The sequence below is a fragment of the Ictalurus furcatus genome, chromosome 9 (genome assembly GCF_023375685.1).
Source record: "Ictalurus furcatus strain D&B chromosome 9, Billie_1.0, whole genome shotgun sequence".
NCBI classification, from domain to species: Eukaryota; Metazoa; Chordata; class Actinopteri; order Siluriformes; family Ictaluridae; genus Ictalurus; species Ictalurus furcatus.
This window is the reverse complement of record NC_071263.1, coordinates 9449587-9474610: the sequence shown is the minus strand read 5'-3', so window position 1 is coordinate 9474610 and position 25024 is coordinate 9449587. Positions and strand designations below refer to the sequence as shown.

At 38.7% G+C, this 25024-nt stretch overlaps 1 protein-coding gene across 1 annotated transcript in view; it reads left to right on the top strand.

Moving 5' to 3' along the window:
- LOC128612544 (pleckstrin homology domain-containing family G member 3) overlaps positions 1-25024 on the top strand; it is a 54568-nt gene that overhangs the window by 718 nt on the left and 28826 nt on the right. Inside the window, exon 2 of the mRNA XM_053632840.1 lies at positions 8416-8483. Coding sequence (XP_053488815.1) covers positions 8435-8483 — 49 coding nt within the window. The 5' untranslated portion in view covers positions 8416-8434. The remainder of the gene's footprint in view (positions 1-8415; positions 8484-25024) is intronic.

The window sequence follows — 25024 nt, the reverse complement described above, 5'->3', positions numbered from 1 at the left end:
AGCCTTGTGTGACTTTGTCTGTAATATGCTTTCTTGATATTAAGATAACACCTGTAGGATACATGTCAGATTATATAAAAGACAAGACCTGTAATTAACCCTGCTGGGAAAAAAAAAAACCCCAATAGAAACCATCACAAAAATTCTAATTCCATTATTGGTCCTTAATGGTATCCACTAGACTTAACATACCACCAACAGAAGACAAAGAATTCCCAGTAGAGACCCAGAGGGACCATTACAGTTTCCATTAAAACCATTACAAATTCTATGAAGGTTTCTGTTGTCCACCCCCCCCCCCCAGTAGGAATATTCTCTCCAACATTGTTAAATTTAGCCCTACAGTGCTCTTTCCAGCTGTTCATGAATACACTGTCAACGTTTCAGCGCTGTACATTTTCATCGTTTGTGGAAAAACATTCTCTCTGCGGTTGCACCATCACATACCATCCGATTGCACAAAGTAGATAAATAGATAAAAGTAGACAAAAAAAAAAGATGATCTGCAGATCCTGGTGTGAACCTTGTTTGTCCACTGTGTATACTCCATGTCTGGGAAAAGTGTCCACTCTGCATGCTGCATTATGAAAAGCTTACTGCAGTTTGGTTTCCAAGTTTTGGGGGGTTTTTTGACAAAAAAAAAAAAGATGAAAGGTTTCATCTTCTATCACACACATCATCTTGCATGCGTCATCAGGCACTGTACCCAGACTCTAGAGAACATTCACACAGATGTGGCAAGGCCAGAAGTGACGGAACTGATAATACATGTTTACTTTTAAAAAAAAAAAAAAAAAAAGGTTCTCCTACTGCTGAACTTTGGTCTCCATCAGAGTTTGCACACACACACGTATTGAAATTTCAGCACATGTTCCAGTATAACATCCATAGCTTGTCTTACTTTCACTTACTCCTCTTCATGCACACAAACATACAGAAACATAGAAAAAAAATTTCTATGGGATTCCAGAGAGGCATGTAGTATGAAGAACATAATCAAACTTTTTAGAGCTTTGCAGGGCTTAGAACTTTCACTAAGTTTGAGCAGATGTTTAATTAGTCCATAGGAGGGAATTCCTTTGGTAAAGTTTATATTCTGTGGGATAAATACCTCTGTTCATGGTCTTGGATGAATGTGGCAGGTCTGGCAGCTTTTTATTGACTTTAGACTTAGGAGTTACAACAATTATATACTCCTCCCTGTTCCCTGATTATAATAGAAATGTGTGTTGTCGTACTAAGGCTGGAGAAACTTTCTCCTATTCTTCTGTTTCGTTTTCACATGTCTCTCTGCTTCATGGTTTTTATGGAAAGACTTGACATTAACACAAAAATGTCATAAAATGTAATAATCCTCCACAATGAACTCCAGATGCTGTGCTGTGAAATGCTCTATAGCAGAGCGACACAGAGAGAGCTCATTTGTTGTTGTTTCAGTGTTACATTTATTGTGTGTGTGTTATTCTCTCTTCTAGTTTTGACACACGGAGGCCGTGTAGATGTGCGGGTTTGCTCGGTTGGTTGAAACGAGTGTAATTGGACCCAGCTGTTTTAAAAAGTCAAGCCCAGTGTTTTTGCTCTGACCTTGTCTACCTTAAAAATTCCCTGCGGATTCACCGTGCAGGTCTGAAGTACTGTTTCACCGCCAGAGTTGTGGTTGAAAATGGAGCAGCGTAGAACACATGTTGGAAAGGCCAGGATTGAGAGCCGAATTCACCATGAAAGGATTTTAGTGCTCCTTTTGTACTCACGTCTATGATAATACACTGAGGTTTTTACCATCCATAATGTACACTTCTGCTTGATTTTGATTTTGGGAGGCCGGAATAAAACATTAGGCTCAGTATTTCATCCTTATTTTCATGCTATGAGAAAGGCCTGAATGCTTTAAAAGAATCACAGTCTTAACCACAATGTAAAGTTTTTTTTTTTTTTTTTTTTTTTTTTTTTTTTTTTTTTTTTACATTTCTGGCTTTAAATATAGAAATCTCCCAGACTTTTCTTGAAAGAAAGTAAAACTCAAGAGACTGAACCGGCTGTGGTATGCTGGACTGAGTTCAAGGTCAATTTCTTTCTTTGGATATTGCACGCATGAAGTGCCAACGTTTCTGTAAGGTATCTTTTAATAGAATTTCCAGCCTTAACTATGCTGGCTAATGGTTCTGGGACTGCTTTAAATTGCGCTGTGGGGTCTTAATCTGACACAGGAAATGATCATTAACCCATTAGAGATTGCAGACCAGGATGCATGAGTGCTATGTAGACACTGTTGCTGTTTATCTTTAGCGCTTTGTGGATTTTTGATTATTTTATTTTATTTTATTTTTAGATATTTGTTAAAAATGTAACTTCCAAGAAGTCCAAACAGAATTCCTCCTTATGCGGTTGCATGGTCTGAAAAGTAAAAGTAAGTTCATTTGCATTGTAAGAAATGAATAGACATGTCTATCTTGATTGGTGTGTCTTGTATTTGTCCTTGGGTGCTTCAGGCAATGGATTAATTAGGCAGTGTGTGTGTCGGGCTATTTGGTTTGTGTAGAGAGAAGTCTTGAGTGGGAACTTATGTGCTATTCGAGCCATAGTGGGTGTGTGAAAAAGTGTGGTTGGGAGTGAGTGATGGCGGTTTTGTGACTTCCTCCCCGAGTAAGGACAGACGGCGCGCAGCTGATCTGTGTCGGAGTTAGGGAAAATATGGGAAAGTGGACACTCCTCTTGTATTGTATAACTGTGTGGAGAGAGGAATTTTCTCTTTCTAAAAGGGAGGGGGGGTGTCTGAGGTAAGAACAAGGTCATCCAGGACAAACATGCACCACACTGCTGAAATAATAAAACCTCAGCTTTAGTCCAGCCAACACCGGACACTGTTCTGAGTTGTCAGTACGTACAGTATTTTTGTGAAGGAGATCTAGCTATGACGCTTCTCTAGAGAGCTTTCATTGTGTCACTGGGGTCCTCAGAGACCCGTGGAGTACGCCACTGATCCCATGGGTCCACTTGGGATGTGGAGTTAATGTGGCCTCGCTGCAGCGGATGAAAGGAGTCTGCCGAAGGGGCTATTTTTAGGGCAGCTCAGACGCAGGGTTTGTTTGGCTGTCGGACGTGTTTTAATTGAGGAAGTAATTGTCACTCTATTGCCGAGAGAGGCTGTCTAGTGGCATCCGGGCAATGTGTTTTTAACCCTGAAATGACCGTTTTTGGTTACAGTAAATGTAGGTGACAATTTGTGTATACTATGTGTAGGTTTCTCTGTGAACCGTCTTAAGATCAGTCACAATAATCCACTTGATTTCAATTCCTTCCTGGTATTGTATCTTAAAACATCGTTTACTTTTTAATCACGCATATATTTTGTAATTCTCATCACAATGTTATGGCACTTCCTTCTTCATGGACCGCTTCGAGGGACAACAAAACATTGTGACATGTTCATCTTGTTGGGTAACTATCATTCCTTTCTCAATATATTTCAGAGATTACACATATGTTTCTTCACCACCATATGTCTTATCTGAAACATTTCTTTGTAGATAAAAAGCTCCCTTGGGAGGCTTTCTTTTACAAATGCTCAGACTTGGGCAACAAAGGCAGATACTTAACATTCTTCTCATGTTAGGCAGATAATTAGGATAGGCTATTTTGTAAAGCTCATTCTTGCTCTTTTGGGGAGCTTTATTGCTCCTGGAACAGCATGTCACAAAGAAAGAAAGGTCTATTTATTTCCCATAAAGCTTTATTTCCCATCATATTTGGGTCTTGCTCTTATTGTCCCACTGGGGCTCTGACTTAACTCAGTGTCTAACTTAATGTTCTCTTGGCTAATATGTGAGATTAGCATCTGTTTTCCATCTAACCTGCTGAGAAATTGTAAAAACTGTTATTGCCCTAAAAGCAACATGCAGAAGACTTGATCAGTCACTCCATCTGTCTCTAATTAGAGAACAAGTCCTTGATATCCACTGCCTTAATTGTGGTTTTTGAAGCCAGGGGGTGGCAGTCGTTTCACAGTTCACGTAGTGGTTAGCATGTTTTATCAGCTGGAGGAACAAATGCGCTGTGGTTGCAGTTGACTCGGGGCCAATTGGGCAGTTAGACATCTGTGTGTGCTATGTGGTGTTTTCTAAATCTTGGCTTTTACTGACAGCAACAGGAGTGACTGAAAGACTGAACTAATATACAAAGTAGTCCTGATGTATCTACTGCGTCTTTGCCATCATTCGTAATATTTGAACAAATAATTAATATTTTTTAAAACTCTTTTCAAAATTTATTACATGTAAGATATAGGGTGCGTCTCAGACAGCTCCCTAGTTCAGTAGTCAGGGCACTGATCAGGGAGTCGTCCATTTTAAGGGCTTTCTCAGCTGCATGCACTGGAACGTTCGCTCTGTAAAAATTCCCACAATGCACTGCAAAAACCAGGGAGTATCGATGCTCACTATGTTCCCTTACTGGAAATGTATTCATGTTCTCTGAAGCCTCTCAGCTCGAAAAAAAAAACAAAAACGGGGGACGATCTCTTAGCCGATTTCCATCTGCAAATGTAAGTAGCTTATTCTCGTTGTTGTAGCTCTCAAATGATTACTTACGTTAGCGATTTTTAACTTTGTTTGACGCTATGGTTTTGTTTGTTTTTTTTTGTTGTTTTTTTTAAAGCCTATATACCATGACAGAAATGTGTGCGATTTAAGCTAACAAATTTTAAAACTGACATATAAAACTTAAATCTTTTTAAGTTTACAAAGTGAGGATGTAGTCATGTCACCAGAAATTGAGTTATCAGTGTCCCAATGTGTGGTGAGCCAGTATCCTTACCAGTGCCCAAACCCATGTATACTGATTCACGACCTAGGGAGCAAGTGAGCTGATCGAGACACACCCGTAGATGTAACCCTTCGCTAATTTAATTGACTCGAGGCTTTATCGACAGGTATGCAGGCATACATAGGACATTTCATCATTTGGTTCGATCCTGGGCTTGACTTATTGTCTGTCTGGAGTGTTGTATGTTCGCCTCATGTTCATGGGTTTCTCTGGGTTCTTCAGTTTCATCCTACCTCCCATAAATATGCTTGTAGAAGGATTGCTCTTAAGTGTGAATGAGTAAGTGTGTGTGTGTGTGTGTGTGTGTGTGTGTTTGTGCGCGGTGCCCTGCGATTGACAGCCATCTAATTCAGGGTGTTTTCTCATATTGTGGCCACTGTTTCCAGGATAGGCTCTGGATCCACCTCAACCCTGACCAGGATAAAGTGTTTACTGAAGATGAATGAATTAATAACTATTGGCCATTATGTAATGTTTTCTTAAATAAGAATACTAAGTCCCTCCGGGATTTAGCGATTTTGCAATTGTAGAAATTAACGCAAAATCAAGGAAGCTCCGCAATATTCGCAGGAGCTTGCAATTTTTCTAAATTACTGTAGATTTTCTGCAGATTTCGGCCAAGACACGTCATGTGACACCATCACAACGCGCCATTTGATGTCATCACAATGCACATTCAGCCAAAGCCCCCTGCGATTCACGTGCGTCGAACAGGAGTACAGCTAAAAGGTCTCATTTACCAACAAACATCACTGGGAAAGACCGTGCAATTGCATTTTTGCCAATTCAAGTAGTTTTCCACACAAAAAAAGCACAAGAAACTCTGCAAAATGCATTGCAAATTTTGAAGGAAAAAAAAGCCGCAGCAAATTCAAGCATTTTTGGCCGCAACAATCACAAAAAAAACTCTGTGAAATCCTGTGCTAAGTGCTAGGTTTTTGATAGTAATTAAAAACCTTTTTAAAATTCCTAATGAGGATTTTTTTTTTAACGTGAGCACTTCTTTTAAAAGTTCCACTTTGTGGAAGTTGTGAAAACTGCTCTTTCGAGTAGCAATATCACAACGGGTCGTTCCCTTTTTTTGTGCATGTTTCTCAGTAGCATAAATAGACTTGGACACATTGTGACCTGTCCCCGGCATATTTATGGAGGAGTTTTCCTGGGGTCATGCCATAAACACCATTTAAATGGACTTCAACTCCTTTTTGCACTATTTCAAACGATCTCCAATCTGTCCGCTATGCATTTTACTAACATGTAGCAGCACTGCTTAAATCTATTAGTGATCAGTGAATGCTTGTTGTTAAACCGCTTAAATGGATGTGTTTAGGTTTGGTAAGGGAGTGTAGCACACACACGCAGGGCTCCACTCATCCACTGAGAGATAATTGCCAAACCTCTCGTGACCACTGGTTTTGGTGGAGCAGGTTGTAAGCTTATAACAGAGCTCAGTGATTACACTGAGGAACAATGCAGAACTTAATCCCCAAAGAATTTCTGCTGCTGTGATCTTTGGTCTTGTTCCCGTTCGAAAGGCAGAAGCTCACCGGAATAACAGGAGAGGAGTTCACGAGCCTATTCTCCAGAATTAATTTAATTTAATTCAGGATTGTAGAACTAATCTGTGTTTTCATTTGTTCATTATTGATGTGGGAAATGCAGCAGTCTTCCCTTACTCCCCCATTAAAGAAACCTGTCCATGATCGTGCTGCAGGGAAACGATCCATACAGTTCAGATCAGACCCATAGACATTCTGCTTACACTGAACTTTCATCTTCTGCCTTTGACTTTGAGTTACATTCTCCTTTAGACACTTGTCCTTTGTTTTGCGGATTTTCTTTTGGCAGAGACTGATTAGATATGTAGAATTGACTTTAGCTGTTTGCACAGTGTGATATTACATAGTGTGATTAACATTTGGAGCATGCATATAAAATCTGAAACCTTTTGGCCTGGACCAGGGCTGTATTTGTCTGTCTGTCCATCCATCCATTCATTCATTCATTCTTATTTCAGCATATGCACTCTAACATCCATAACTTGTCTGAAACGTTGTGTGCATTTCTGGGTTGTAGATTTCAAGGTGAGCTTTGGTTGGTAATTAATACAGTCTTTTCATGTGCACATTTCTGTTAATGGCCAGTATTCTCAAACTCCAGGGAGTTGATCATTTTTAAATCTAGAACTGCTCTATCTATGCTGTAAATGCATTTTATATCAAGCCTGTTTGGGGAAGTATTAGTGGAAAGTTTTTGGGCTTACATTTTTGTATTTGCTTGATCTACACACCACCACAAATATATTCAGTCCAACTCTGGAAAGCTTCAGAGCTGCAGTTCTGCCAGCCCACAGGCTTTCTCTGCCCACTGGCAGATATATAGTGAGGTGGCAAGTGGCTGGCACAAGCTAATACAGAACACTGATTTACTCTGTGCACTGGAATGGCAGGAATTTCCCTCTCTCGGGCCGATAACACTCCATAGCCCATTTCCCTCAAAACAGAGAGCAAAGCAGGGGGCAGCTGGAATGCATGGCTCTGCGTTAACTCCATGGATCTGAATGCCTGGGCCATGAAGTAAGGGCCATATAGAAGGACAAATCTTGTCTAAATATTTAGATTTAAGTTGCATTAAAAGTCTTGGATGGTGGGAGGAAAACAGTTGGCAGTGGTTGTTGTTATTATGTACTGTGGCTGATTATTTTGAAGATACTGTGACTTGTCAGTACAGATCCTGGTACCGTTCAATCAGGTTTGACAAAGCCTAGTATTCTTAATGAAGAAATGTGTTTTGGAGCCTCCACATGACACCCACATTGAGCAAATAAACATGCCTACAGCTTCCAAACTCATGATCCATCCATCCATTTTCTGTACCACTTATCCTACACAGGGTTGCGGAGGAGCCTGGAGCCTATCTCAGGGAATTCGGGGCACAAGGCGGGGGACACCCTGGATGGGGTGCCAACCCATCACAGGACACAATCGCATACAAACTCACACATCCATTCACACCCTACAGACAATTTGAAAATGCCAATAAGCCTACAGCAGCACATGTCTTTGCACTAGGGGAGGGAACCAAAGTACCCGGAAGAAGCCCCTGAAGCTCGAGAACATGCACACTCCACACACGCAGGGAGGTGCGAGGCAAACCTGCTAAACCTGTTTTTTCTAGAAAATCATTGGATTGCTTGTTATAAATCTCAGTTGAAGGTTAAGTCTTAGTGGCCCGGATGAGCCCAAATGTGTATGGGATCTTTGGTAAGTGTGTAAGGGAGTATGGATATTAACACCTGCATGAACAGTGTTCATAACACAGCAATGACTGGCCAAATCACTTTAAACATTATACTATAACAAATATAGAGCTTAATAAAACTGGTAAAAAAAAAAAACAGGCTAAATGAACAACACTGCAGCTGATGTACTTGCAATAGCGACATCATCGTCAAATTCAAATAGTTTCTGTCTTATTAGGAATGTGAGACGTATGCACCAGATAGCATCTTTAAACATAATATTAGTGTGAGTCTGGAAAACACAAGTTTCATTTATGTTGTCAGTTTCATGTATGGTTTATTTGCTTTTGCAGTGTCTGAAGCTTGAGTGACATGCCAGAGAAGTCTCATCACTGTCATCATCAGGTCTCAATGGGTGAAGGTAAGCTGTATGTATTGTTATGTTTTCAAAGATCAAAAAACGAGCATGGTGAGCGTAGCATAGCACTGGGCATCATATCATGCAGCAAATCTAAAGCTCTTAGTCTCAGCCTCAGCTGCTCTGCCCGTGGTTGAAGGTTGCAGGCTGGTTGCACTTCCATGTAAATGTACTTTCGAACACTGAAGGTAAAAAAAAAAACACAGTGAGACAATGAGTTTTTTTGGAGCTGTATATAAGGGGGGGAAATAAGTATTGAACACATCAGCATTTTTTTCAGTAAATATATTTCCAATGAGGCTATTCACATGAAATTTTCACCAGACATCAGTATTAACTCAAGAAATCCCGAAATATAAAGAATTCACAACATTAAAGTCCATAAATAAAGTTATTTATAATAAAGTGCAATGATACAGGAAAAAAGTATTGAACACGCTAAGAAAAAACAGGTCACCAAGGCAAGGTAAGGCAAGAAACCAGCTGAAATCTGTAGGTAATTATACCCCCTGTCTGTGCAAATTAATATCAGCTGGGTTAGTAAATTGATGGTTTATAAAAAGGCTTTTCGTTAACAAGGTGTCACACAAGAAACATCTCATGATGGGTAAAAGCAAATGAATGGAGCCATTTACCGGGAGATTCTTGAGAAGAATCTGCTGCCATCCACCAGGATGATGAAGATGAGACATGGGTGGACCTTCCAGCAGGACAACCATCCAAAGCATACAGCAAAGGAAACTCTCAATTGGTTTCAGAGAAAAAAAATTAAAGGCGTTAGAATGGCCCAGTCAATCACCTGACTTCAATCCAATTGAACAAGATGTAAAGACAATATGTTTAGAAGAATGGACCAAAATCACATCTGAATACTGCGGCTGATTAATTTCTTCATACAGGAAGTGTCTTGAAGCTGTCATTACAAACAAAGACTTCTCCACTAAGTATTAAAAAAAAATTCAGTTAGCGTGTTCAAGTCTTTTTTCCTGTGTCATTCCACTTTATTACACATAACATTATTTATGGACTTTAATGTTGTGAATTCTTTATATTTCTGGATTTCTTGAGTTAATACTGATGTCTGGTGAAAATTTCATGTGAATAGCCTCATTGGAAATATATTTACTGAAAAAGATGCTGACGCATCCAATACTTATTTCCCCCACTGTATAATCACTGGATAGAAATAAAGCTCATAGCATAACAGATTTGTTTGCAATGGTTTGTGTCAAATAAAATGGTTGGAGGGAAAAGAACTGGTACTAAACATGGCTAGATCTACTTGCACTGTCAGTCAAACTCCCTCTGTGAAAATAGGTAGTTCTCATCAATTTTATCTAGTCTGGCTTGCTAGACTAGGCTTTTATTAACTTAACATTTGTGGTTTTGCAATGCAGTTATTGCAGTGCAGTGATTAATATCCAGATTCAGGAAAAAAAAACTTTTTTTCTTTCTTTTTTATTTATTTATTGGAAATATTAATGAACCCAGCCTATTTATTTATAGGATATCATCCATCAATAAGTCTTTCTTTTGGCTGGCTGGCTGGTGAATGTGCTTGGCACTGGCACTGATGTACCACTTGTTGAAGAATGCCAATATGTCTCTGGCTCCATCTCTTATCTCATGTTTCATAATCAACACGGGCCGAGAAGAGCCTGGGACTAGGGAGAAGAGAGTCCTACCTAGTTTTACACAATGACTGCTTCATTCAGCACCATCTCTGAATTCACCAGGCTTTGTTCTATGATTTAATAAATGACCGGTTGATATGGAGGGAATGGTGGGCTTCAGGAATGAGGCTGAGGAAAGAATGGATATGGTCGCAGTTATAACAAATATTTGGTCTTTAAAATATTAGTCTAATGTTTGGTATGTATAGCATATAGATTAGAATCATATAGATTAGAATTAAAGTAATTAAAGTGATCTTGGTCTAACACAACATTGCTCTCTCTGGTCTTTTGTGGAATTGAAAAACATATTCTGAAACCCTGATTCATTTTGAAACTCATGATAGATGGGAGTTAACCTCAGGCCTTTCGGGAACCAGCAAACTTGACTCCAGATCTAGTTGATGTCTTTAGCAGGATGATAACGATCCAAAGCCTTCATGACTTTCACCACATTCCTGCCCCAGGCGCAGGGTCTACTAAAATCTCCTCTATTCAGCTGTGACCAGAGAAGAATAGCATATGTCCCATGCATGAATGCTGCAGTCTAGCAAAGACAAGTGATGAAAGAAGGCTTTGGACAGGAATTTACTGTCTTTTTATTGCGCTAATGCACAACCCACCCTTCTCTCATTATTTTCTCACATATTTTTCTGCATCACAATAGCTTGCATTTCCAAAACCTTTGGAAAGTGGATTACCATCGGATTACAGTGATTTAGCTTTTGACTTTCTGTCGGTCCATTGCACTTTTGTTAGGAACTGCTAGTTTGTCCGGAGCAAAAGAGCTATTGATAAGGCTGGGGGTGGTTAGTGTGAGAGGGAAGGCAGTTATTGTGCCCATTAGCTTAATGAGGCATTCCATGTAGCCATGGAGATTTCCTCGAACTATCCCTTTTTAACTGAGGGACAGTGTCCTCAACCAAGTTGTGGAGAAGTGTTTAAAACGTTTTCATTTTAGGGTGTCCATTCAGTAGTATTGCCACATCTCGCTTTGCACCGTGTGTCACCCAGGTTGAGGGTCTAATGTGGATTTTCAGCCTCACTGCTAAAGTTTGCAATGAGTTCACACCTCTACACCCTCTCCATCTGACAGATGGCCGATGTTGTTGGAAGGAAGTGGAGATTTGAATGGAGGTACTTCAGAAGGGGACAGGAAGGTCTGTGTAATACCATTGGGGTTAATTGGCTCTATAGGCTCCTGCTGTTCTTATTGAAAGTTAGGCTGATTGTGCTGGGATTCTGCATTGAACCTTTTGAAGGAATCTACCATGTTTTGGGAAAAGTTTTTTTTTTTTTTTTTTTTTTTTTAGGAATTAAGCTGTGGCAACCCATTTGATTTGTGGGCTGTTTGATGGTTTAGGGTTACGCTCCTGTTATTAGAAAATACCTTTCTCTAGTGGAATCTCTGTCTTGTATCTCAAGGTGATCATTAGCTGGTTATCTCTGACGTAATTTGACATATCTGCCAGGAAGATGTAGATTTTAATTAATGTTCATGCTAACCACAGTTTTTCTGTGATGTTTTTGAGAAGTTGACTGTTCCTTGGCCTTTGTCAGCAATTTTCCGTCTGTTGCTATCTGGGTATTTGGCTCTGTTCCTCCCTGAGCCCAGCAATCTTTTCAAATTATAAGGCAAAAGTAGAGACGCAAACACTAAGTGGTTTTAAATTGTGGGGTTTGCGTGAAGAAGAAGATAGCGAGATATGGTGTTTCGGTTCTTTGGTATAATGTGGATGCTTGAACTGAATGCTTTGTCAAAGTTAGAGCTAGTGTTGATGGCATGTGATGGTCTGTGATCTCTGTGTGTTTAAAAAGAGCGAGTTATAGTTATGTTCTTGAGGGACCTACTATAAGCACATGGGATGGAACGTCCAAATTAGTATTTTTTTTTTCCCCACTTCAAAGTACGTGTTGCTTTGTTGTTGCAGCATTTGTCAGACGCCCTTATCCAGAGCGACTTATAATTATCAAATTTTTTATACAACTGAGCGGTTGATGGTTAAGGGCCTTGCTCAAAGGCCCAGCAGTGGCAGCTTGGCAAACTCACGACCTTCCGATCAGAAGTCCAATGTCCTAACCATTGTGCTACCACTTCCCCTTTTTATCTGGAATCCTAGACATTTATGTATGTAATTATGAACTGGATGAATGACTATTTGGTAAAATTCTTCTTCATTGTCTAACCAAGCAAAATCAGCTTCTGTCAAAAGGTGAGGCTGTAGCCTGAATTGTGCAAAACTTCCAAAGGGGAATACAGTGACAAGTATGGCTTTTTATCCCTGATTTGTCAATTTGTTTTGTCTCGCTCACCCTTAGCATCTCTCACGAAATAACTATATTTGCTTTCCTGCTTCCAGGATCATGGTCTTTTGCTGCTACCTGAAGAGGGTGCTGGTGCTGGTTTTGTATTCAAGATGTAAATTGAGTTGTGATTAAACTGCTCCTGAAATCAAAATTGATGTTTCAGAGCTTTTTGTGCCAGTCCCTCATTTTTATGGACACCAAGAAAATAGTATATGTAGAACAACAATTTTTCTTTTTTCTTTTTTTAATTATGACGGTTCATCTTGTGCAAGTCTTGTATTAATGCTCATCCAGTTACAGTTGTGGCCAAAAGTTTGCATACCCCTTGCAGAATCTGTTAAATCTTAATACTATTAACAAAATAAGAGGGATCATAAAAATCCTATGTTTTTATTTAGTTCTGTCCTGAGTAAGCTATGTCACATAACAGCTGTTTACATATAGTCCACAAGACTATATTCAACATTCACTGATGCTCAAGAAGGTAACACAATACATTAAGAGCCAGGGGGATGTAAACTTTTGAACAGGATGATTGGTGTAAATTGTTAGTATTTTGTCTTCTGGGAGACCCATAACTATCATATTTAGCTTCTGAAGAGCAGTACTAAATGGAACAAAAGATCTTTAAACAAAATAATAACAATTTACACTGATCATCCTGTTTAAAAAGTTTACACACCCCTGGCTCTTAACGTATTGTGTTGCCTTCTTGAGCATCAGTGAATGTTTGCACTTTATGTAATAGTTGTGTACGAGTCCCTCAGTTGTCCTCAGTGTGAAAAGACAGATCACAACATCAAATAGCCGCTGTTGGAAAGGGGTCAAATATACAGAATGTGCTGGAAAAGCAAAGAATGTACAGGACCTGGAGGATTTTTCTGAAGAACAGTGGGCAGTTTAATTGCTCAGGACAAACAAGGGACTCATGAACAACCATCACAAAACTAACACAGTCGTGGATCATCCAGGTAACATCACACAGTATTAAGAATCAAGGGTATGTAAACTTTTGAACAAGGTAATTTTTCTAAATTCAGGTATTATCTTGTCTTGTGGACTATATGTAAACATCTGTTATGTAAAATGGCTTATTCAGGACAGAACTAAATAAACAACAACAATTATGATCCCCCTTATTTTGTTAACAGTATTAAGATTGAGCAGATTTTGTTTGTTTTAATCTTGATGATTACGGCTCACAGCTCATGGAAATCAAAAATCCAGTATCTCAAAATATTAGAATAAAGAATTTATAATACAGAAATGTCGACCTGAGAAGAACTCTAATCAGCTCTTTTTTAAAATTATTTTTATTATTATTAATATATAAATATATAAATATATATATTTTTTTAATTTTTTTTTTTTTTTTTGCATAAACCTCAGGTCATTCAATGCCTGAGTATCTGGCTACTTTAGACTGAACAAGAACATGATTTCCTTTGTTACACGCCATTGGGGCGTCTCCATCAGTAGGAGTAAGTGATGTAATTTTATCTACCATTCAGGAGCCTCCCAGTGCTGCGACTGCAATGGCGTAAAAAAAAAACATGGCATCTCACTGTCTAGAGCAGTGGTCACAAACCCTCTTCCTTGAGATCTACTTTCCTGCAGGTTTCATCTCAAATCAAAATCTAACACACATTTCAGTTTATCAAGAGCTTCTTAAGGCAATGACAACATAGTTAAGTAAAGTGAAGTATTCAGGAAGGAGAATCTCCAGAAACAAGGTTGGTGACCACTGGTCTAGACTAGAGTATCGCCCATGCTATGAGTGGAGAGGGAGGTGAGAGATCCTACACATAAAGAGTCTTTCATTGAAACTCTTTGCTGTTCTCCATGTTTACTTAGTTTACTAAGCTATTGTCCAGTTTGTTAAAATTTGTCAGAGGTGTAGTGCATCTCAGATGCTAATGGCTCTTGAGTAAGTATGTCACTTCAACACCCCTCTTCACACTGACTACCTGGAAATATGCAAACATGTGGAATCAAAGAAAGCAATTTCATGGGGACTTTAGGTCCATGTCCAAGCTTATGAAGGGTTGTTTGCCATCTGTTGGCTTTTGTACAAAACAGAGACTCGGACTACCAAACTGACTGCTAAATTATTATCCTTATGAATCTGCCTGAAGACGTGTTTGTGTATATTATCTGCTTACACCACTGGTCTGCTCCATCTAATCAACATTCTTACTTTGTTTTTGTTTTTTGCTAAAATCTAAGAAGCCCAAAATGTTACTCTCCGATGTTTACTGGAATACTTCTTATTTCTTTGTAAGATTTGTGCTTACCCTGCATATTTTCTGCCTTTCCTTCTTGTATGAAATGTTAATGTGGAATTAGCAGAATTATCAGTACTTTGAGACCCACGCTTACGCAAAGCAAATGATGCAAATGATATCACGGAGAACATTTATGAAAGCCAACTGTACCCTCACAGAGCCGTCAGCCACCTCTGTGCCGTCACGGACTGTTTTCTACTAGGAAGAGATTTGCATGAGGCCAATGCCCTGGCCTCAAATTTCCCTGTAAGCGCATGTTAACACTGCCTAAGGTTCCTGGTTCCTGCAGAAAAAATCATGTGCACAAAATGTGCAATCTTTGCACATTTTGTATTTTCCAAAAGCTGATGCTGGGGAAATACATTTCTGCTACCCTATATTGTTAATTGAGCAAGAGTTCCAGCAGTCTAATCTGAGGTAAGGTTACTTTTTCTTTTGAAGTTTAATGATGGTGTTTTATGGGGCGGTTTGTATAGGATAGGAGTCCTAAAGTTTGATGAGGATGAATGACGTTATCGGGGCTGTTTTAATAGTGTGCTAAAGGAGTGTCTTGATCGTTTCGGGGAGTGGCATTGTCTCCTCTATCAGCTCACATTAGTCAGATTATAGCTCATGCCCTGAAGTTTGGGAGTCGACTGGTTACATTCAGAGAGAACTTTTTCAACTTGGCAGAAATATTTTGTTCATTGCTTGTCTGCAGGGAGACATTTGGAATTTCTCACCTGTAATAGTTAATACCTGGGTTAAACAGACAGATGTTTTCCATTCACCTCACTCTCTAGGTATGTTAATGTCTTTTACTTCTGTGCTACTATGTTTTTTGCACCCATGTATTTACTATTACTATTTCCTTATCAGTAACGCATTCAGACATCGTACAGTATGGCAGCATCCTTAGATGTATTTGATTATATATTTGCTCTTCAATATGAACCTTATCTATTATTCTATGTTTTTGACCTCTACTGAGGATATTTTCATGTTTGCCCTATGTGAAGGCTCCATGGTAACGGCTTTGACTGTGTGGAAAATTTGGGCGAGACGAAAAAAAAACCAGCCTTCACGTCTAGATGAAATTTGCATGGCATGCTCTTACAGTACGATTGAAGCATGATCACAGCTAAATGGGCAGGATACATCCTGGAGCAAGCCATAAAATTTGACATTCATGAGTTGACACACTGTTCTGCATTAAATTTGGTCATGTTTAGATGTAAACACAGTGGAGTTTTTATATATATATATATATATATATATATATATATATATATATATATATATATATATATATATATGACGCTGCTTCTGTATAGTAAATTGTTCATGCTAAATTGCTTATGCTTTGTATTATGTGCAGAACAGAGTGCAGTGGAGAAGTATTAATGTCTTATTGTAGATTTAACTAATACCTGGCAGTCAGGCAAGTAATAAGAGAGAGATGTCATTTTATATTAACTAGTGATGGCATGATTTAAATTTTTCTTTTCTAATACCAGTACTAAAACCTAGAGAATAGACTGATACTGATCTAACATTTGTTAACAACTAATAAGCTTTAAAATGAGAGAATGTTTTTGTTTTGTTTTTTAATTGTAATGGCATTATTTAAGATGAACAGCAAAAATGACCGTACTTAAAGTGCTCACACTGTACTGCTCTACAGAGAGCATAGCCATCAACATGCCTTTCACAGAACCACAGCTTTTGGGTTTTTCCTTTGATTTAACTAACTAACTAACTAAATAAATAAATAAATATAACAGTGCAATTCTGTGACCGTTTGTAATAAATAAGCTGTAATTGCTGTATAATGCTAAATGGCTAATAGCTAACTAATAGTTGTTATGGTAACTTAGATGGCTACTCTTGGTACCACATGACCTACTTTTTTACGTAACTTTACATTTCATTATGTTGCGCTGTATGCAGTATTTCAGATTAGTTTTTTCACAGTTAGGTTTGTTGTCTTTCTGTGATATCTGATCCAACAATGCTGCTATTTGTCTGATTAATTTTTCTGCTGATATAAAGTGGCTTAATACTGACATCGAATGTCGGATTAGTCAATTCGTTTACATGGACAACAATAATCCAATATTAACCTGCTTAAGACAATACTCTGATTAAGAAACCAGCATGTAAACAGCGATTTTTTTTATTATCTTAATCAGACTAAAGTCATATTCGAAGTAAACACAAATGGAATTGAGACATGTGGAGTATTCCTGTTTTAGTCACATTATCATGTCTATTTGCACGTATAGCATGACAAATAATTAACTGCACTTGAAGCGTTCATAAAAATTAAAAATAAAAACACCCAAAACTGTATACGGTACCATAACGGAGATGAACTGTATGTTGATACGTGAAATTCTGGAGGGACGTCGGATGGCGTGGCGTGGGCACGTAATGACGTGTGCTGTTAATCGATCTATGTTCTATAACATGTAACATGGGAACATGAAAGGAATATTCTAAAAGTGACTGGCTCATGTAAACACCTTAATCACAATATTGTCTTATTCAGAATAAGGTCAATAATTAGATTACTACTGTCCGTGTAAACGTAGTCAGTGTTGTCTCTATTATTAATGCTGTTTAACTGAGACTGGGTGTTTTAAAAAAAAATTATTGGAAAAATAAGATGGAAATACGATAATAAGCCAGCATGAATTTAGGGAGCACTTTTTTCCATTGCGTGAAATATTGAGTTAGCTGAAATAACTCCGTATTTATACATGAGCTTACGCACACTTTAAACTTTCCGAATACTACAACTCGAGTTAATAATTAGCGAGTTGTTTTTTTCCTTCCCTTAGATTATTCTGATGATAATGCCGTTTCCTCCTGTGCTCCTTGAGGAAAGACGTGATAAGGAATCCAGTTTCACATGTTGCAGTAAATTCTGGTCAAAATGAGATTAATGGTTACACAAAGAAGGTCGATGTTTGAGATTAAAGGATTAAATTCCTGAAACACATAGACCTTTTAATGGCATAATATCTCAAGAATCCAGTACACACCCACATTAGATGTTTCTAGGTATAGAGATACACATACAGTTTTTGTTTTACAGAACATCTGTTTTTTCCGTAAATGGCACTGAAAGTCACAGTGCTTCCCATAACGTGAAATGAAATCACTTTTCTCAGCTATCAGTGGATATTGTGTAACTGAAATGTGTGCCTGCAGGCTGAAATAAAACAAGTCTTTGAGTCATTTCTCTGACACATATATATATTTCCTGCTCATCTTAGTAAACATCAGTTTGCCAGTCTGTGCATGTCTCAGTCTGATGTCTGGACAGAATTGCTCACTGTTCTTCATTTCCGCTTTGACCTGCTGTTCTTTTTGCCCTGGTCTCAGCATTAAGTGATGTTCATGTGAGGGGGGGAACTTGAGTTTCTGAAAACTGTCCTTGCTGTGAAAGAATGTAAATTGGTGCTCTGTCAGGTGTGAGGAATTTTGTTGTTGGCCACAGATGGAATGTGGCCACCTGCTAAGAAGGCCATTTTCAAAACATGTCGGCTAATGATTAGCTACTTTTCAGCAGTACTGTTTGTTTTTTATTTTGTTTTTTTGTTTCAATATACTTTTCAGGTTGGCTTAAATATACGTCAAGTCCAGTGGCTTTTATTGTCATTTCAATCATATACAACTGGTCCAGTACACAGTGAAACGAAACAACGTTCCTCCAGGTCCATGGTGCTACATAAAACAACACACTAACCACATGAGACGACACCGAACTAAATAAGACCTACACATTTCTACATAAAGTGCACGTGCAAACGTGTGCAAACAATACAAGACTACTAAAACAGGATGTACTTAAACATATGCAGACAGCACTTTTTATTTATTTTAAGGTCAATGCAGAATATCCATAGCAAATTTGAAGAAGGATCCAGGGACTAACTGTAGAGCACTTCAGTAAGAACTGAAGATGAAGATCCATTCCTGTATGTATAGCAGATCATTTTAGCCTGCTCTTAGGCTTCATATGTGTCTCAAAGACCATCCACAGAAATTATAATAGATAAATAAGAGGTAGAATGTGACATTACCCTCCTGTAGGTAGAGAACTTGCTCTTTCACTTTTGTGGGTTCTGATAATACAAACTACTCCAAGATGAAATACCATATACCAAATACAACACCATATCATATAAAGACTGTTCTCCATGATTAGTAGGGTTGTAAAGAAAACGATCTGAAAAATAGGTTCTACAAGCCATGATATAGCCACATTACGAGATCTGGTTTTAATAGAAAAGTAACAAAAGTGTGTTTGTGTGTGACAGAGAGAGAGAGAGAGAGAGAGAGAGAGAGAGAGAACGAGAGACATCTCCCTCTAGATCGGTTTCCAGTGTTTGGTCTGTGGGAGGAGATCTGCGGAGAGACATAACAACAGACATAATAAAGACAGCGAAGAAATGTTTCATAGAGTCAAAACTAGGATGATCAATGTATGTTTTAAGCCAGGTTCACATATACTCCGTTTGCAGTACGTATGCTGTGGTTTTTTGTGTTTTTGGTTTTTTTCCTCTCTCCTACCCACCAACCCCCCGCATGCCCATGTTAACAGGTTGGAGCATTCACACTGCACAAGGATGCAGCGCAGTGCAGCAGTACACCGATCTATTTTTGCTGTGCTGCACACGTTGAATTAAAGTGATAGTGCATGGGTCATGGTCAAAATGAACATGAATTGACGTGAAAATGTAGTAATATCACCATAAATGATATTATCACTGTAAATGAAAGTATACTACTGTTTTTCACAATCATCTTATTACTTTAAGTCCAGGGTAAAGCAAAGAAAACCAAAACACTTACCAGGAGTTAATAACTAATAAAAATAACTAATGCGGTCAAAAAGATATCTAAAAGTATATATTTTTTTAAATGTGAAATACACTACACAGCATGTTTTATAATGTGTGGGTGAGGGGGGGACACTTTCATCTCAGCAGAAAGCAGCAATCATGTGACAGGGTGGTGGTCGGCAAAAGTTGTGTATGACCTGCAGGATTTCTTGTGTAAAGATTTCAATGCAAAAGAACAGATATGGAAGGCAGTTTCCCCGGCTGTTCGTGTGGATGCTAGGTTTTCATTTAAAATGTATGTGATACTACCTTTTCACGTAAGAGAAGTACCATGTTTAAATACTTGAGCAACGTAATGTGTGTGTGAGAGTGTGTGTGTGTGTGTGTGTGTGTGTGTGTGTGTGTGTGTATATACAATTTTTTTATATATATATATATATATATATATATATATATGTATATATAGATATATATATATATATATATATATATATATATAGATAGATATATATAGATATATATATAGATATATATGGAATGAATGGAATATTATGTTTTATATTTATTGTTTAAACATGAATATGTCTATGAAAGATTGTATTACTGTATACTGTGTTGCTCTAAACTTCATTCAAAGTCCTGTCTCTCTCCACCTTCATGTCCTTTTCTGAACGTTTCACCGCGGATCAGTAGCGCACTGCAGATGCGTCTTAGGTGAAAGCACAATGGTGCGTGCTGCTTCCGCACAGCAAACGAAGTATGCATGAACCAGGCGTTAGGCTTGTGCGTTGTAAAATTTTATTCATCGCTACACTATATTACACTGTACCCAGTGCCACAGCATCCTCTGAATATATTACCAGACCTGCCAACTTTGACTTATTTTGTATAGGAGCAATTTAACATTTAAAACTGAAGTACGTTAGTATGAGTTATCTCTCAAACAATAGGCCAAAAGAGCGGTATTTTTCTCGCCAATAAACCTGGAGGTGAGACATATTAATCTGGAATGCTTGACCGAACTCTCCAATATTAACCGACACAACCTCCCTCGATTTCTGTCAAGGCAAATGGAGAATCTTTTTACATCTAGATGTTTTAAACAACTTAGAACATGGCACCATTTGTCTCAACCCACCCATTTTTCAAGTGATCAAAAATATTGGAATGGTACTTGGAAAGGTGTTTCTTGTTTTCAGGTGTGGCCTGGTAGATTGATTGTTTAAACAATTAATAGCCCTGAATGTCTACTCTTGGTTCGAATCCTGAGTTTCACCTGTTCAGACAGCATTTGTTGTTAAAAAGGATAAACCAACATGAAGACCAGAGAGCTGTCTCTGGGAGAAAAGTGAGCCATTTTGAAGCTGAGAAAAGAGAGAAAAAACGATTAGAGCCATTGCACAAGAATTGGGCATAGCCAGTACAACAATTTGTAATATTTTAACCTCAAGAGGAACCTCTATCAAAGTCATGTAAAGGCCAGCGTGTGGAATAAGAAAGGATCTGCTCGTGATCCAAAACATACAGTGCATCCGGAAAGTATTCACAGCACTTCACTTTTTCCACATTTTGTTATGTTACAGCCTTATTCCAAAATGGATTAAATTCATTATTTTCCTCAAAATTCTACAAACAATACCCCATAATGACACCATGAAAGAAGTTTGTCTGAAATCTTTGCAAATTTATTAAAAATAAAAAACAAAAAAACCCATGTACATAAGTATTCACAGCCTTTGCTCAATACTTTATTGAAGCACCTTTGGCACCAATTACAGCCTCAAGTCTTTTTGAGTATGATGCAACAAGCTTGGCACACCTATTTTTGGGCAGTTTGTCCCATTCTTCTTTGCAGGTCCTCTCAAGCTCCATCAGGTTGGATGGGGAGCGTCAGTGCACAGCCATTTTCAGATCTCTCCAGGAATGTTCAATCGGGTTCAAGTCTGGGCTCTGGCTGGGCCACTCAAAGACATTCACAGAGTTGTCCTGTAGCCACTCCTTTGTTTTCTTGGCTGTGTGCTTAGGGTCGTTTTCCTGTTGGAAGATGAACCTTCGCCCCAGTCTGAGGTCCAGAGCGCTCTGGAGCAGGATTTCATCAAGGATGTCTCTGTACATTGCTGCATTCATCTTTCCCTCGATCCTGACTAGTCTGACTGGTGCCTGGTTTCCTCCAGACATGATGCTTGCCATTCAGGCCAAAGAGTTCAATCTTTTTGTTTCTCATGGTCTGAGAGTCCAGGCGGGCTGTCATGTGCCTTTTACTGAGGAGTGGCTTCCGTCTGGCCACTCTACCATACAGGCCTGATTGGTGGAGTGCTGCAGAGATGGTTGTTCTTCTGGAAGGTTCTCCTCTCTCCACAGAGACACGCTGGAGCTCTGTCAGAGTGACCATTGGGTTTTTGATCACCTCCCTGACTAGGGCCCCTCTCCCCCGATCGCTCAGTTTGGCCGGGCGGCCAGCTCTAGGAAAAGTCCTGGTGGTTCCAAACTTCTTCCATTTACGGATGATGGAGGCCACTGTGCTCATTGGGACCGTCAATGCTACAGAAATGTTTATGTACCCTTCCCCAGATCTGTGCCTCGATACAGTCCTGTCTCGGAGGTCTACAGACAATTCCTTGGACTTCATGGCTTGGTTAGTGCTCTGACATGCATTATTAACTGTGGAACCTTATATAGACAGGTGTGTGCCTTTATAAATCATGTACAATCAACTGAATTTACCACAGGTGGACTCCAATCAAGTTGTAGAAACATCTCAAGGATGATCAGTAGGAACAGGCTGCACCTGAGCTCAATTTTGAGTGTCATGGCAAAGGCTGTGAATACTTATCTACATGTGCTTTTTTTTTGTTTTTTATTTTTAATAAATTTGCAAAGATTTCAAACAAACTTCTTTCACGTTGTCATTATGGGGTATTGTTTGTAGAATTTTGAGGAAAATAATGAATTTAATCTATTTTGGAACAAAGCTGTAACATAACAAAATGTGGAAAAAGTGAAGCGCTGTGAATACTTTCCGGATGCTCTGTACAAGGTCATCGGTCAAGCACGGTGGAGGTACTGTCATGGCTTGGGCTTGCTTGGCTGATTCTGGAATGGGTTCACTCATCTTTATTGTTGTAACTCATGATTGCAGCAGTAGAAGGAATTCAGACATCTTCAGAAGCATTGTGTGCCAATTTACAGACAAATGCACATTATGGAAGTTACTTGCTCGTATCCTGTTGATCCTGATGATATGCCTGATATGTATTTAATGTATTGATGTGGTGTTGAGGATTACGTAGAGCAGAATTGGGTATATTGCTTGATTTGTTGACTAAAATGAGAAGCTTGTGTGGTTATGTTGCTACTGCTGTTAAAATTCCAGTATGATCGTGTACTTAATGGAAGCAGTTTTTTTCTTTTTATTTAATGGAGCACAATAAGACTTGACATGTCAGAACAGTTTGGTACAGGCTTTACAGGAATATTTGTGTTGTCTTATTTCTTTACTACTTACAGGGCCTGCCCAGACCACACATCAGTTCTAACTGTCTTGGTGTGTGTGTGTGTGTGTGTGTGTGTGTGTGTGTGTGTGTGTGTCTGAGTCAGCCTTTTCTCACCACGGTGCTAAGGATTGTTTCTGCCTCACCCTAACCATTGCTTAATGCAGGAAGGAAATTGAAAGTTGAACCTGTTTGCATCAAGCAGAACACAGAACAACTATTGTGCATTCTTTTTAATCTGTCCTAACACCTTTTTGAAATAACAACACAGGATTATTTGTGAGGATTTTCATGGGGTATTTCTATGTACGTATGACTGTGGTAGCTTCCTGAGCTCAAACCTGAGTCATAGAGTCTGAGATTGTATGGCAGGTGTTTGTCCTTCCTGTGAATGTGCAGAGGCTTGAGTCAGCCTACTAACCTGTGCACTGGTAAACAGTCTGGTTATACTGTAACATCATACTGATGTCATCTCTGCAAGTCTGTACAGCGCTGCTTGGGTGAGTAGGAGTTAGGTGGAAAGCAGGACCGTAATGTCGAATTCCAGTTCATTCCTATATGAATAACGTTGAGAAGCAGCAGCAGTCAACTTCATGTTATCATGGAAATTGTCCTGAAAATTTAATAGCATATGTACGCATTGGCCAATACATAACCGCTGCAAGTATGAGCTTGCAAGCTTTGCACAACCCTCACGTACGTCATGTCCACATTAAGTATGCTGAGGCCTTGAGTTAGGGTGAATGTAAAAAGGAAATTAGGCAGAGATCATGTGATGGGTTTCCACGTTTTCCATGCATGCTAACACCAAGTAGATGATCTCACTGTTTATTATGGACTTGAGCACTGGTTTACACTCTATTCAAACATGACCCCGAAATCCCAAAAATCCCCTCTTTCCCAAGGCCTTTTCTTCCCTTTCAGGTTCAACTGGCTTCAGTGCAGACATGGAGAGGAAGTGGAAATTATTCCTGGTCAGTAATCATAGCTGAAAATCACTCCACTCTGAAGTGTCATGGGTTATTTGGCTAATGGGGTTAGTTACTGTAAAGAAAAATTGTTTTTGGAAAGGTCGGACATTACATACTGCTTCCCAGTGGGCTGTCTCTACTGAGTGAAAGCGTTCTTTGTTAGAGTGAAATCCTGTGTCATTCCTGTGACATTCAAAAGAGGTTATTAATGTAGAATTAGAGTGCTGAAAACTGTATTCCCAATGATATGCACTTAGCAGTAAAAGTTTAATTCCATTACTACGATCCGTTTTTATTTCACAAAAAATGAGCATGCTTGTCAAATTTCTCAAAATGTATTACGTCATGGTTCAATAATATTTCAGACGGTAGAGTATACATGTATTATTGTCTGAATGAAATAAGAAGCATATAGGAGCAATAGAGAGACAAAGTTTTGAAATTTAAAAGCCATTGAATTGTTAATAATGAAATAAACCAATAATTCAATAAACCAATATCCAGCCAATCAGAGTCTTTCATTCCAGGCTTGATTGCTGTTGCCTGTCCTAGCTATTTTTTATTCAGAGTGAATTATGCAAACTGAATCAGATCGAATGTGAGCGCTGAAATGAACAACCTGAAATATATATATATTTTGTTAATGTCTGGAAAAACTGAAACATTTCATTTGAATTTATGAACACTGAAAAAAACTGTTTGGCTATAGGCGCTTGATATTTTCTTTTTTCTAGAAAGGTTAAATAAAACTACTTAGAAATTTATTGAAGTTAATCCAAAGCAAATATATGCAGATGTGTGGTTTTCGAAGGATACTGTATTTTGGTACAGTAAATTCATTATCAATTTCCTTATTAAGGATTCAAAAGCTTTTAAAATTCAAATCTTTATTTCTCTTTTTCTCAGTTTTTGGGTAGCACGGGTCTCCCCATGTCCGTGTTCGTTCTCAGTGTTCTCTGATTTCCTGCCACTGTTCAAAAACATT